We start from the raw sequence: 12,885 nt of genomic DNA on the forward strand, positions 1-12,885 counted from the left end.
CTAGTAGGTCTCTGAGGTCGAGTAGTCAGGGCCTACTTGTCACTCAGTATACGAGACTGAAAACTAGGGGTGATAGAGCTTTTGCTACTGTGGCCGCCAGACTGTGGAATTCCCTTCCTCAGGACTTACGATCCGCTGATTCATTGATTACTTTTAAAAAACAGCTAAAAACACATCTTTTTAAAATTGCTTTTTGCTAACTTTGTTTGTATCTTGTTTGTTTGTTTTTTCTTTTTATAATCTGTTATATCTTGTAAAGCACTTTGTGATTTCTATCTAGAAATGTGCTATATAAATAAAATTTTACTTACTTACTTACTTACAAATGTGGGGATTAAATTGTGTTAAAATGTACAAAACAGTGATGTCATGTTTTGTGATGAGGACCCAGGCACAGAGAGACTTGATGAATTTAAGAATCTTGTGATTTAATAAAGAAATTTGCAGAATTGCACAGAGATGGTAAAATTATGATGAGTGATAATGGAGACGAAGACAACAGACGACGAGGACAGGGAGGAACAGGGGTTTAAATGCACCAAGGAGACAGTCAGAGAGAACTCGGAACAACTGGAGACATTTAAGGATGCAGGGACTGACAGAGATGGGGAAGAAGTCTCATCGTGAAGTTTATCTTGCCTGGCTGGGCAGCTCTCTGGGTGCTCAGCACCCCCAAAGCTCTGATCCTAGAATCGCCCCTGCTTTCAGTTGTAAATAAAACAGCGAAGTAAACGTGACCCAACAGACAGAACCTGAGTGAATTAAGTCCAGCGTTTAACCACTGAGAGCTAAAACTCAGGTGAGGTTTCAAAGCTGTGTGCCGGTGATTGGACATCAGCCGCTGATAAAGTGGGTTCGCTTATAAAGTGCTCTGTAGGGAAACAAGCTCCAGCAGCTCTGCGCTCGGGAAAAATGCTATGCGTCGACATTGCGTTATATCGAGCACAGTTAAACTGTGACTATCACCAGGTCACGTGGGCGTGTTTCTTGAACTAGCAGCAGGTGTTAAACAGCTGACAGGTGAGGAGGAGGATGCATGCAGGTAAACTGAGGGCCTGTTGAGCTGATCGCTGGTGTCGTGAGAAAAATGTCGACAACCTGACCAGAAGTGTGAAGATTACGGCGCTACATTCGCGGCTAAAACACTATTAAAAGTGTAGCTGGTGACAGAAAAACGGGGTATTTTAAAACTTTACACCACCAACATTGCTGCCTGTGATTTGAAATGCATTCTGGGATACCTGGCTGCCCCGAGTCCACACAAGCAATCGATTATCTAGGATCGACCTGTCTTGACTTACTTTGCACGGCAACCAATCAAATGTTATAGAAGCTGCAGTGGCCGCGTTAACCCCCCCCTTTAGTTTGATGGGTGAGGCTGACAGTGCCAAAATGAATTAATTAAATACATTATTAAATAATTAATTAAATGTGCCAATAATTAATTCATTATTTACAATTTTTATTTATTGCCACATTTAATTAATTATTTAATGGTGTATTTAATTAATTCATTATGTCAGTCCTGGCATTCCATAGGAACCAACCAGAGCCTCTGATGTCAAACATGTTTGTGCTACACAATGGCTAAACCTGTGAGAACCCTCTGAAAACTTTGGGGTTTGTGTGTCTTGATATGTTTTTAAAAATAATCTCCAAATGGGCTCCACAAAATGTTAGAGGGCAGCCTTTTTTTCCCCAACCAGTTTCTTTGTTGTCACACATTACACCCTTGTTGTTTTTCCTCCATCTACTCAGATACAAGTCTTTGAGTGAAAAATGTATTCATTTATTTTTCTTGCTTCCAAAATCAGCTGTGATATGACGTTTCTGTGATTTCAAACATGTAACCTAAAGCCCCTCTCAGACACTCATTCCTTTTCTCATAATCTGATGGCAGCATTTTTCTGCAGGAGTCATCATGGCAACTTTACCAGGATGGACCCATATGTGCAGATCTGAACGTGACACAAGCCTGAAACTGAAGCGCACAAAGACTTACACCTGCACACGTGCTAATCCTTAGTTTGCTCTGTTAATGAGAATAGTGGAGAAAACCAAACGTTCAAAAGTTCGGTTGCACTTCACCAGAGACATGACGGTGTCACGCATGTAGGCAAACATGGTGTGTGTAACACAGCTCTGTTACTATAGAGCAGGGGTGGGCAATTCCAGGCCTCGAGGGCCGGTGTCTTGCAGGTTTTAGATCTCACCTTGGGTCAACACACCTGAATCACATTAGTTCGTTACCAGGCCTCTGGAGAACTGCAGGAGCTAATTTAGCCATTTAAATCAGCTGTGTTGGTTCAAGGACACATCTAAAACCTGCAGGGACACCGGCCCTCGAGGCCTGGAGTTGCCCACCCCTGCTATAGAGGGTTTGTCTGAATGAAGCCATGAAAAATGTGTCACTGAAACCTTTTCATGTCCAGAAAGGGGCTTTAAAGTCCTGACAGCCTGAAATCTTTATGAATTAGCTTAAAAAACACAAACAGCATAGAGACATATATACAGAAACATTTAGGGTAAAAAGAAAAAAGAAAAAAAAAAACAGACTGAGGGAACAGTGTGAGTCTGTGTGAAATTACACTAATCGCAGCAATATATTTTCTAAACAAAGTGCAATACATTCATCATACATATATGGCCTGCAGCCCCAGATTGCATAACTTTATAAAGCTAAACTTCTTATTCAACTGTTTCTCTAAAAAACAACAATGTGCAGTATAAGATATGGACAATACTATTAAAATAACTGTAAAATTATACAGCCAAAGTAGTGTTGGTTTGACTGTTCTCAGTGACAGGCAAACATCAAAAAGCTTCCTCAGGCCTTTGCTCTCAAACATTTAACACATAATATATTAATGCCTTCATTTACATGGACAAGCAGATCGCTGTGAAAGGTAGTGACACTTGTTGAATGAGACCTCAACTTTAACCAATCAGAGCGGAGAGGTCAAAGGTTGGTGGTGGTGGAGTTCAGGATGCCGTGCTGGATCTTGGCGTCAGAGGCCTTGGACAGGTCTCGCTGTGGAAAAACGAGCAGGCGTGAGCGTGACGTCACATACGTGTGCGGGCCGTTAGAGAAGACAAGACACACACTGTTAGTGTAAATCAGACAATCACACAGATATTAAAGTGCTGCTCATGTAAGTAGTGCTAGCAGCAACAGCAGTGCAGATGAATAAAGGTGTCCAAACACTGAACTTGCATTAGCTGTCGCTGACATGTCGGCACACCCAACAACGGTTAATGGTGACATTTTGGAGAACCTTCAATGACGATGGCAGCAAAAGCCAATCACAGAAGCCCAAAGAGAGCCTCGTTTAGCTGTTAGTATGAGCTTAGCTAGCTGCTGTCACATGTACGTGCTTCCTCTGTGGACAGGGTCATGATTGTGGATTTGTTTAGTTTGCTTGTGCTGTCACAGTGAAGACTTGATGAAATAAAGTAAACTCAAAGCAGCTTTGGATTATTTACAGTCTAAAATAAATCTTTATTCACGTCACACTGCTCTTCATGGAGCCCCTCAGTTGGACAGTGTTTCAGCTCCTTCAAGCCAAATCTCTTCTGATCCGTGTATAGGAATTTCTTTCATTCATGTATTAATGACATTATTATTGTATAATGGCTTGGTGCCACTGGATTTTAACATGTCTGACACCCATACTGAAGACAAATGGTGGGGGTCTAGTAAGGAAGCAGGCCACTCCACAGGAAGGAATCTTTTGTCTCTTCGAGGACTCTGGGAAGTAGCAAGGGAGTGTGAATCTTAAGGTGTGAAACAGCTGTGTACTGCCTTTGTTCCTGGAGAAGGTATTTAACTGAGAGCCATGCTAGGCTCAGGGAGAACTCTGCTGACCGTCTGTCCCGCGGTCATGCAGGGGCTCCATCAAGCTTGGTTGTCTGTTGTCTTTGTGTGCTTTGATTAAAGAATGTTAGCTACCGCTCACCGCTCGTCTGCAGGCTTTATTTAAATGGAAAAACTTCAACATCCGATAAGCAGAAAATTTGAACAGGAGATGGACGGGAGCTCCTGCGCTCACAGTCACTAATGTAGACCCCACAGCTCCACACTAAGGAGGTTCCCCGTCTATGACATACAGCGCAAAGAAACCTTCTGATACAGAGGGCTCAGAAGCCTTGATTCACATCCACTATATCAACGATTAGTAAATTAACACAGTGTCTGAGTAACCCACTGTTAATCTATGCTACCCATAAATCTGTGCCATCACGTTTAAGAAAGTTAATTGCTAATTTTATCTTTAAGTGTGATTTCTGTCTTTGGTTTGAAGCGTGCAGTTAGAGCAGATTAATGTGATTAGTTAGGATTATGCAAAGTTTCAGGACTTTAAACACACCTTGATTGAACAGATTCAGTGCTGACCAAGTCCCTCTAAAACACAAATATACATCATAAGCATTATCGTGTACTTCATCCTTGACTTTATGCTTTAAAATGTTATTGCACAGAAACAGAGGGACCAAAATAATAAAGACATGCAGAGACAAAAGTGTTAAATTACCACAAACTCTGAATATGTGCTGGCAACAGAGGCTATGCTGAAGTTACGCTGTGGACTAGCAGGAGTCAGCAACGCACCCCTCAGAGGGCTGCTGCCCTTCAGCTGGGCCTCATTCTCTTTGTTGCATCCCTGCAGTCTCGGGTGGGGGGGTTTACAGCCCCCCGGTGTCCGCACTGCCAGGGTCTGATGGAGGAGGACAGCGTCACATCAGAGAAACACAGAGTTGTTGCTTCTTTACACCAACTCACTCAATTCCCCAAAGCACTGATAAATACACTGTTTGTACTTTAATTAGTTCAAACAGAATATTTTTAAATCATGAAAGGTTTCTGCACCACTGAGACGAAAAATAAGACAACACGTGTAAACGTCCTGAAGCATTTATAGGCATGCTCTGCTGATAAGTAAAATATAACAGTCGCACAACACGATGCAACTATGGTACATTTTAGCATGAAGCAGTAAAATAGACAGGTTATAATAAGTTAGGCAATTGGTGTCTATATCGAGCTGATGGATCAATTTGACCACTTTGTGTTTAACTGACTCCAAAGACGAACCAGGAAAAACATCTAACATATTTTACGTCCGAGGCTCAGCATGCTTTCGATGTGAACAAGTTTCCCAAAAATCAAGCCAACCTTGTTTGCTGAGAGGATGGGGCGCGGCGCCGGCGAGCGGCAGACAGTCCCGCCATAGACAGAGCGCATTGTGCTGTTAGAGGTGCCACTAGAGATGCTGGAGGTCGCATTACCCTGATAAGAGAGACGAAGCAGGGTCAGTGCTGCAGAGACGGCGGCTTAATTACAGCAAGAACCAAAACCCCGACTACAAGCTGACATTTACCATCTTTCGTGATTTATTTGGGGTGGCGGTGCCCAGGAACCTGCGCTTGGTTGGGGTTCGTACTGCGGTTCCGTACAACATGTCCTCCTCCGTTTGTTTGCTTTTCTTAATGTGCTGCAGAGATTGTGGAAAGACGAATCAGCAGCACCCTTAGCAAACACCGTGGGTAAGCTTTTAATACAAACACACTCTTACCCTCTCCAGCTTCTCCTTCTCCTTCTCTATTCGGTGCAGCTCCCACTGCTCCTCCACGTACTGCATAAACTTCTGGCCGTTTACTTGAAAGTCTCGACCCTGCTCCTGTTCCCACGTGTCGATCTGGGCTTTTAATCTCTTTTCAATCTTTAAAAAGGAAAGACACGCACACACACACACGATTAATGCTACAGGATATTATCAGCTCAGGAAAGAGGTGGCCTTCGCTCTTTACCTTTGGCAGGCTTTTAAGCAGGTCAGATCTCTGTTTCTCCTCTTTGAGAAGATTTCCTCCTCTGTTAGTGAACCTCGATGGATCTGTTGCTTTTTTCTGAAGAAAAGAAAGTGAAAGAAATGGAGATGGACCTGGAAGCAGCATTACCAAATAGAACATGTTCATTAAGGGAGTGACAAATGTTTCCAAATTAATTCAGAAATGTTCATTTAAAGTGATGAAACATGGATATTCATGTTTTATTTGTATGAACTTTTCCTGCCACACATGTTCATAATCTGTATAACAGATTTATAATTAAAAACAATTATCTGAGTGAGATTTAAGACCAGTCACAGCACATACAGAGGTCCATAAATATTTTGAGACAACTTGTTTCTAATGTTGGTTCTGTACATCACCACAGTGAATTTCAAATGAAACGACTGATGCAGATGAAGTGCAGACTTTCAGCTTAAATTCAGTGGGTTGAACAAAAAGACTGGATAAAAATTTGACCAAATAAAGCATTTTAACACAACCCCTTCATTTCAGGGGCTCAAAGGTCATTGGACAAACTAATAGTTGCTTGTAAACTGTTTGCTGGCTTTGACAGCCTGAAGTCTTGAACATCCCCAGATGCTGGTTTCCTCCTTTTTAAAGCTCTGCCAGGCCTTTACTGCAGCGGGTTTCACTTCCTGTTTGTTTGTGAAGTTTAGTCTTCAACAAGTAAAACGCTCAGTTGGGTTAAAATCAGCTGACTGACTTGGCCAATAAAGAATATTCCTCTTCTTTGCATTAATAAACTGCTGGGTTGCTTTGGCTGTATGTTCTGGCTTGTGGTCCATCTGTATTATGAAACACCGGCTAATCAATCTGACTGCATTTAGCTGGATTTGAGCAGACAGTCTCTGAACACCTCAGAGTTCATTCAGCTGCTCCTGTGTCCCTGTGCTTCAGTCCATGACGCCGTGTGTCACCGATGATGTGGTGTGCTTTGGATCATCAGCTGTTCCACACCTTCCATTCAGGTAGAGGTTGATGTCGGTTTCATCTGTTTGTCCAGATCTGTGCTGGCTTTTTGAGATGACTTCTTTTTTGCACCTTGCAATGAACCCTCTGCATTTACTTTCATGCAGTCTTCTCTTTATGGTAGACTTGGATACTGATAAGCCTACCTCCTACCTTCCTCCTGGAGGGTGTTATTCACTTTGTGAAGAATTTCTCATCACCATGGAAATGATTCTGCGATCACACTGATGTCTGTGGACATCCAGGTCTTTGTGTTGCTGAGTTCCCCACAGCTTTCTTTCTTTCTTGCACCAAACTGTAGATTTTGCCGCTCCTAATATTGCAGTAATTTCTTGGATGGATGTTTTTTTCTTCACAGCTTAAGGATGGATCGTTTCACCTGCATGGAGCGCTCCTTTGACCACATGTGGTCTGTTTACAGCAAAATCTTCCAAATGCAAGCACCACACCTCAGACTGCAGGCTTTTTATCTGCTTAATTAATAATGATATAACGGAGGAATCGCACACACCTGCCCATGGTCCCTTAAAAAAAACAAAAAAAAAAAACAAACATGTGGAGGAGCTTCAGCTCCTAAACACGTCAGAGACTCTAAAATGAAAGCTGAGAGTCTACATATCGTGTCCATGATATAACTATAATTCAAATGTTTCAGTAGACATAAAACAAACTAATTTTGTGTCAGTGTTATACATGGATGTAGCTTCCTGTCAAACTCACCTCCAGCTCCAGGAAGAGTCTCCAGCTTTGCTCCCACTGCTGAACCCCTTCAAAAAGCTCTTTGTGATCCACATAATGCTGCTTCAAGCGCTGGATCTCAGCATCGTGCAGACTTAACAGATCTTCAGTAAAGTCCTCTAAAACAATCAGTCAGCTTCAGTTTAAAAAACTGAACAAAAGGCTAAATGAATGTGTGACAAACAAGAAAACCCACCACTAAAATATGGTGTGAAAGCCTGCCGCTGGTCTGTGCTGAGGAAGCACTTCTCCCAGAAGACAGCGATCTCAGAGCGGATGGCATCTATGACATTGCGGATGTTCTGCAGTTTGAGCTCCTCGAGACGCTGGACTTCTGTTTGTAACTGAGGAGGACAAATAAAGATCAAACAACACGGCAAAACAGCAGCCACAGAACTGGAACTCACAGCTGTCCACAAAGAACAGGAAAAATAATCTGCAGCATCTTCTCACCGCGTCCAAATTCCTCTTCTTGGACGTGACCATGTGTTGGCTGAAAGCCTCCCTTTCCTCCTGTGGAACCTGCAGTCTGTCCCACAGCTGCTGGATCTTCTCTCTGTGACTCTCACACATGGCCTCGTTCTCTGCCTTGTGTTCCTCAAGCTGCAAGATCAACACAGCATCAGTTAGCAACTCAACAGGTTGGGCTGAAATGACGATTTATGCAAAAAAGAAAAAGATTCTGCTCACCTGGCAAAGAAGCAGTTTGAGTGACGTAATGTTGTCTCTAGAGAGGCAAAAAGAGTCCTCATCCTCACAGACCACGTCCTTCTCAAAGCTGGTTTCGGGGACACGGTCCAGCTCCTCCATGTATAAAATGATCTGCTTTTTGAGCTCCGTGAACTCAGCGTGTCGCTTCACCTGGAAACATGAAGCAGTCAAAATGTGACGTAACAAAGAGGAAGAAACAAAACCTGCTCATCAAACAGTGCTGCACCCAGACTGATCTCAGCCTGTCCAGTGACATCTCTCCTGCTTGTAGCAGTGTTCATCCCACAGTTTCTCTTCATGCAGCCACATTAATGTTCTGTTAGAGGTGTGGTTTGAACTACGAGGTCCTACCCTCTCTTCGTTCTGGTTGGCGATGTGCTGGTGGAAGTTGTCCAGTGTTTCCAGTGAGGGGACGGAGTCGGGAGCGATGCCGTACGGCACGGAGCACAGGACGTCGCACAGGTCCTGGTCCTGCTCCAGCAGAGCCTTCAGCTGCTGCATCCGCCGAGCCTTCTCCTTTATCAGGGCCTCCACCTGTGTGCGGATGTTCTTCTCTTGCTGGAGCATGCTGATGCCAGCCTCTTCCTTAATATGCAAACAAATTTAACAGCAAAAAGTTTTTTTTAAGTCACTAAATTGTCATTAAAGACATCAGCTGGTAACTACAGTGACTGACAGGCATGAAATTAGAAATGGTTTTACAGCAAAAGGAGGAAGCAGGTTAGGCTTGTTGAATATCAATGATATAATCAGTCATTTGCCAAGGAGGATCCTCGATGACGTGTAATTAAATGTTTGATTCAGTTTCCAGTTAAACACGTTGAGATGGAAACGCGCTGTTACCTCGAACACGGGCAGCTGAAGCTCCAAGCAGAGTTTCTCCATTTCTGTTTTGCATGTCTGAAGGCTAAGGATGAGCCTCTTTTTCAGAGATTCCTCTTCTTGAATCATCATGTCTAATAAATTCTGTTGGAGAAACGCAGCAAATCAAACAGGAGTTTAGTGTAAATATCAAAATTCTCTTCAACAGCTGATCACGGGAGGTTACTGTAATTATTTAGGAAACAGTCATTTCAATTTCCATTTCAGTTCATGAAATCCAGATATAATCGGCAACAAAGACTTTGGTCTTTTGGTGGTGGTTAGCATACTGCTCCTTGTAAAGGTAAACCAAAGAGCTAGCACAGTTCTTCGTTTTAAAATGCACATTAGGATAGCAACAACTTACCCAAACTATGGTATCTGTTTAGATATTAGTTCTGATGTTTCTACTGAAATAAGGGGGATGAAATAAATTTTGAACAATCACCAATTATAGTTGGGACTGAATCAGCTGATATTAATTTGCACTGAGTGGCAAAAATTGCTTTCAGTCCTGATGCACTTCTGCTGGTGTCATGACTTTCCTTGGCTTTGAATTCTTTGCATGTGTGGATTGGACAGGTTGTTACTGACTTCTGGTGAAAACTTCATGTCAATAGCACAGAAATATATTTACTTCCAGATGCATCTGATCTGCAGATAACTTTAACTCTATTGTAGTTTTTAGACTAATAGGCATCACTACAGTGGCTATCAGCTTTCTTTCTGAAGCGGAGCTTTCAACTGAACAAACTCATAAAATGTTGTGTTTCATGGGTCACATGACTCCTCTCCCACACAAAATGATCTGCATGTCTACTCCAATCAGATGATGACAAAATGATCATCTATAAAGAATCTGAAAAAATATAAACAGTAAAATGTAACAGTGTTGCAAAATATCAAGCAATGGATGCTGCAGCAACCTGACGATGCAGCACACAGAGCGGTGAAATAAACTCTCAGTGCTGCTGTTTATTTCTAAGGTTAGTGCTGCACACATTATAACAGTGAAACCTTAAACTGGATCCGTTTAAACATTAAACGTTACCACAGCATAATGAAGGAGACGCTTTACTTTGTAGTCAGATCAGCGACAAACTGATGTTGCTGACCGAACAGGCAGAGGTGATGCGCCCTGCGCTCTAGTGGCTGCAGCTGCAGTGTAAAAGCCATCTGCTGCGACCGGCTGAGGTATTAATATCATCAGAGCTGTAAATATTTTCCACTGCCAAAGATCTCTTAGTAACAAGCCTTGCCACTCTACAACAGTCATATTGAAATATTTCTGAGCACTTGTTCAGGCAGATATTTTGAAGCATTGTCTAAATTAGGGTTGTCCAAACTCCCCTGATGTCAGCAAGTCAAAAAAAGAGCATGAGATAGCAAAGGGTGAACATCACAGAGAACTTGTCATTGACAAAGAGCACAGCTGTTCCACAAAGATGTAGGAGACAGGTTTTTCTTTTTGCCACAGTGATGCACACCTAACGTCTACAGAGTTGACGAAGTGTTTAAAAAAAAGCAAACACACAATTTACATTTTTTTTTTTAAAGGAATGCACTCATGTTTCTTAAGAGGTCTCATGTTGCGCTCTTCTGTTCTGCAAATGGATGATTCATTAAGTGTGACTGTTTTTATCCACCAAAGATCAAACTGAGCAGCATGTAAACAACAGATAATTCGAACAGAACAACTACAATCTGATGACAAACTGCTCACAGGTGTGATGACTTTGCCCAAACACAAGGCTTTAAAAAGCCCCTCCCCCGGGAAGTTTACCTTCTCCCACTACCTTTGCTGTTGCAGATTTTCCGGATTCTTTGAATGTCTCCAGTCTCGTTTCGCTCATAATGAATGCAAGCATCAATCCCATCCTTCTTTATTGCTGTCATTCAGATTTACACTCACCCAAAGCACCCTGCACCATCCTACACCATGATAGGACCCAGACTCAGTGAAACACCACTAGCCTAAAACTTAAACCCGGTCACAATCCAGCAGGTGCATTCAGAGATGGGCAGTAACGCGTTACTTGTAACTGTAATCCGATTACTTTTTTCAAGTAACGAGTAAAGTAAGGGATTACTATTGCAAAAACGGTAATTAGATTACCGTTACTTTCCCGTAGGAACACTGCGTTACTAAAACCGTGATTTTTTTTTTTTTGCGAGAGTGTCTCATGACAGTGACGTAAGCGAGTGCAACGTTCGTGGCAACAGCTGTGTGCAGATCAACAATGGATAATATATCGAGTGCGGGAGAGAGTATGAGCGTGCAGCGTTTAAAGCGTGGAAGTACTGACCTTACTTTAAGTTTGATTCCATAAAAAGTGACAAAAACATTAGTGTCCGTTGTGCGTGGGAAGAAAACTTCTTTTTACAGCGAAAAAAACCCCTAAACTTCCAAGCAAACACCAAGTGCGCTACAACCTAATGGGAAATCCACAGAGAAACTCGCGGATTCTTCCACTGACCGCTGCGGCACACCTGCACCAGGGTAAACCTCCGCCTACCCTACGCCTGCTTTACAGGTGAAAATAGAGCAAAAGGACCGCTAGTCTTTGACTTTATTTATTTTCTGCTGTGTTTTACTTGCATCTATTTGAAAGAGTGAGTGTAAACACACACAAAAAAATTTATTTTATGTGCTGGAATGTGCAGAAAATAGGTTTAAATATCAAACAAATTTCTTCCAGTCAGAGAATGTTGCATATAATTACATTTTTGCTTGATGCATAAAGTTAAAAGATTAAAACTAATAAAACAAGTTTTAAAAAGGGACTTTTCCCATTTGATTACATTTTGTAGGATGGATTATGTAGAAAAAGTAGAATTGGGCTGAAAGATCTATCTTTTATCACCTATTCAGGTTGTAAATCGTGTTTTTAAAAAGTAACTAAGTAATTAATTACTTTTGAAAATAAGTAATCAGTAAAGTAACGGGATTACTTTTGGGGGGAAGTAATCAGTAATTAGTTACTGATTACTTTTTTCAAGTAACTTGACCAACACTGGGTGCATTTGAGTCACTGACACATCAGCAGTGATCAGAGGTTACACATACTGTTACATGTGAAATGGTCTCACCTTTATGTGACTTTTGACTACATTAGTTCTCTGTAGTCTCTGGTCCTCCGGGATGCCGATCTCCTCCCAAATGTCCTTCAGGTGGCACAGCGCTTTATTCAGGCACGACACAGCCTCCGCTGCGAGTACCTCGCTAAAAACAAACGCAGGAGACACCGTCGTTTATTAATACAGGATTCACACGCTATCGATAATCCAGCCGTTCGTAACATTATAACAACAACAGGATTTTTGTGGAACACGCACACATCAATTACGAACTGCCTTTGACATTAGCTAACAGTAAAATGCTAAGAGCCCAATATATAGTTTACAAACACTGACTCCACTGCGAGAAACAAAGAGACTTAAACATACCTTTTCCTCATCGTTAAATTCCAGAGCCCGTAACAATTACAGGTAAAAACCGTTTAAAACACCTGTGGAAAAGTCAAGCCTCAGACGGCCGCTTCTCTCCTGCGCCCAGTCCGTTTGTACACAGTTCAAAATACGCGACTCGCAGCGTCCCGCTCTCCGATTGGCCCGTGCTGCCAGTGCGCTCGTTTTGTTACACCACATCGGGCCGCCAGGGTTTCTTCTACCCATTGCAAGCAATGAACTGCACGTCGTCAAGAAAACAAAGGCAACGATCGCACGGACGGTGCGCTGACGTCACGTAGTAGAATA

At 42.4% G+C, this 12,885-nt stretch overlaps 1 protein-coding gene across 4 annotated transcripts; it reads right to left on the reverse strand.

Moving 5' to 3' along the window:
• Positions 1-407: 407 nt before the first annotated feature.
• prc1b (protein regulator of cytokinesis 1b) lies at positions 408-12,857 on the reverse strand. 4 transcript variants are annotated; one of them, XM_084913215.1, is made up of 15 exons: positions 12,577-12,857; positions 12,220-12,352; positions 9,112-9,234; positions 8,620-8,853; positions 8,248-8,418; positions 8,011-8,160; positions 7,754-7,901; positions 7,540-7,676; positions 5,809-5,904; positions 5,574-5,720; positions 5,379-5,492; positions 5,174-5,287; positions 4,610-4,715; positions 4,368-4,402; positions 408-3,031 (listed from the first exon to the last, which is right to left on the reverse strand). In XM_084913215.1, exons 1-14 carry the CDS (start codon positions 12,585-12,587, stop codon positions 4,383-4,385), a joined length of 1,704 nt encoding a protein of 567 aa, XP_084769341.1. In that variant the 5' UTR covers positions 12,588-12,857; the 3' UTR covers positions 408-3,031; positions 4,368-4,382. The 4 variants fall into 4 exon arrangements, with proteins under 4 accessions (XP_084769341.1, XP_084769102.1, XP_084769263.1 ...); XM_084912976.1 differs by having other exon boundaries at positions 4,533-4,715; XM_084913137.1 differs by lacking the exon at positions 4,368-4,402.
• Positions 12,858-12,885: the final 28 nt, after the last annotated feature.

Source organism: Perissodus microlepis, chromosome 1 (assembly GCF_051167445.1).
Source record: "Perissodus microlepis isolate ML-2025 ecotype Zambia chromosome 1, ASM5116744v1, whole genome shotgun sequence".
In the NCBI taxonomy this organism is placed as follows: domain Eukaryota; kingdom Metazoa; phylum Chordata; class Actinopteri; order Cichliformes; family Cichlidae; genus Perissodus; species Perissodus microlepis.

What these genes read in the sequence shown, in the direction of transcription:
- prc1b (XM_084912976.1), bottom strand. An exon ending in TTCAGCTGCCCGTGTTCGAG is followed by an intron (nt 8,854 to 9,111) that starts GTAACAGCGCGT and finishes TTGCATATTAAG; the next exon opens with GAAGAGGCTGGCATCAGCAT. An exon ending in ACTGAATCTGTTCAATCAAG is followed by an intron (nt 3,032 to 4,367) that starts GTGTGTTTAAAG and finishes GTTTTTCCACAG; the next exon opens with CGAGACCTGTCCAAGGCCTC.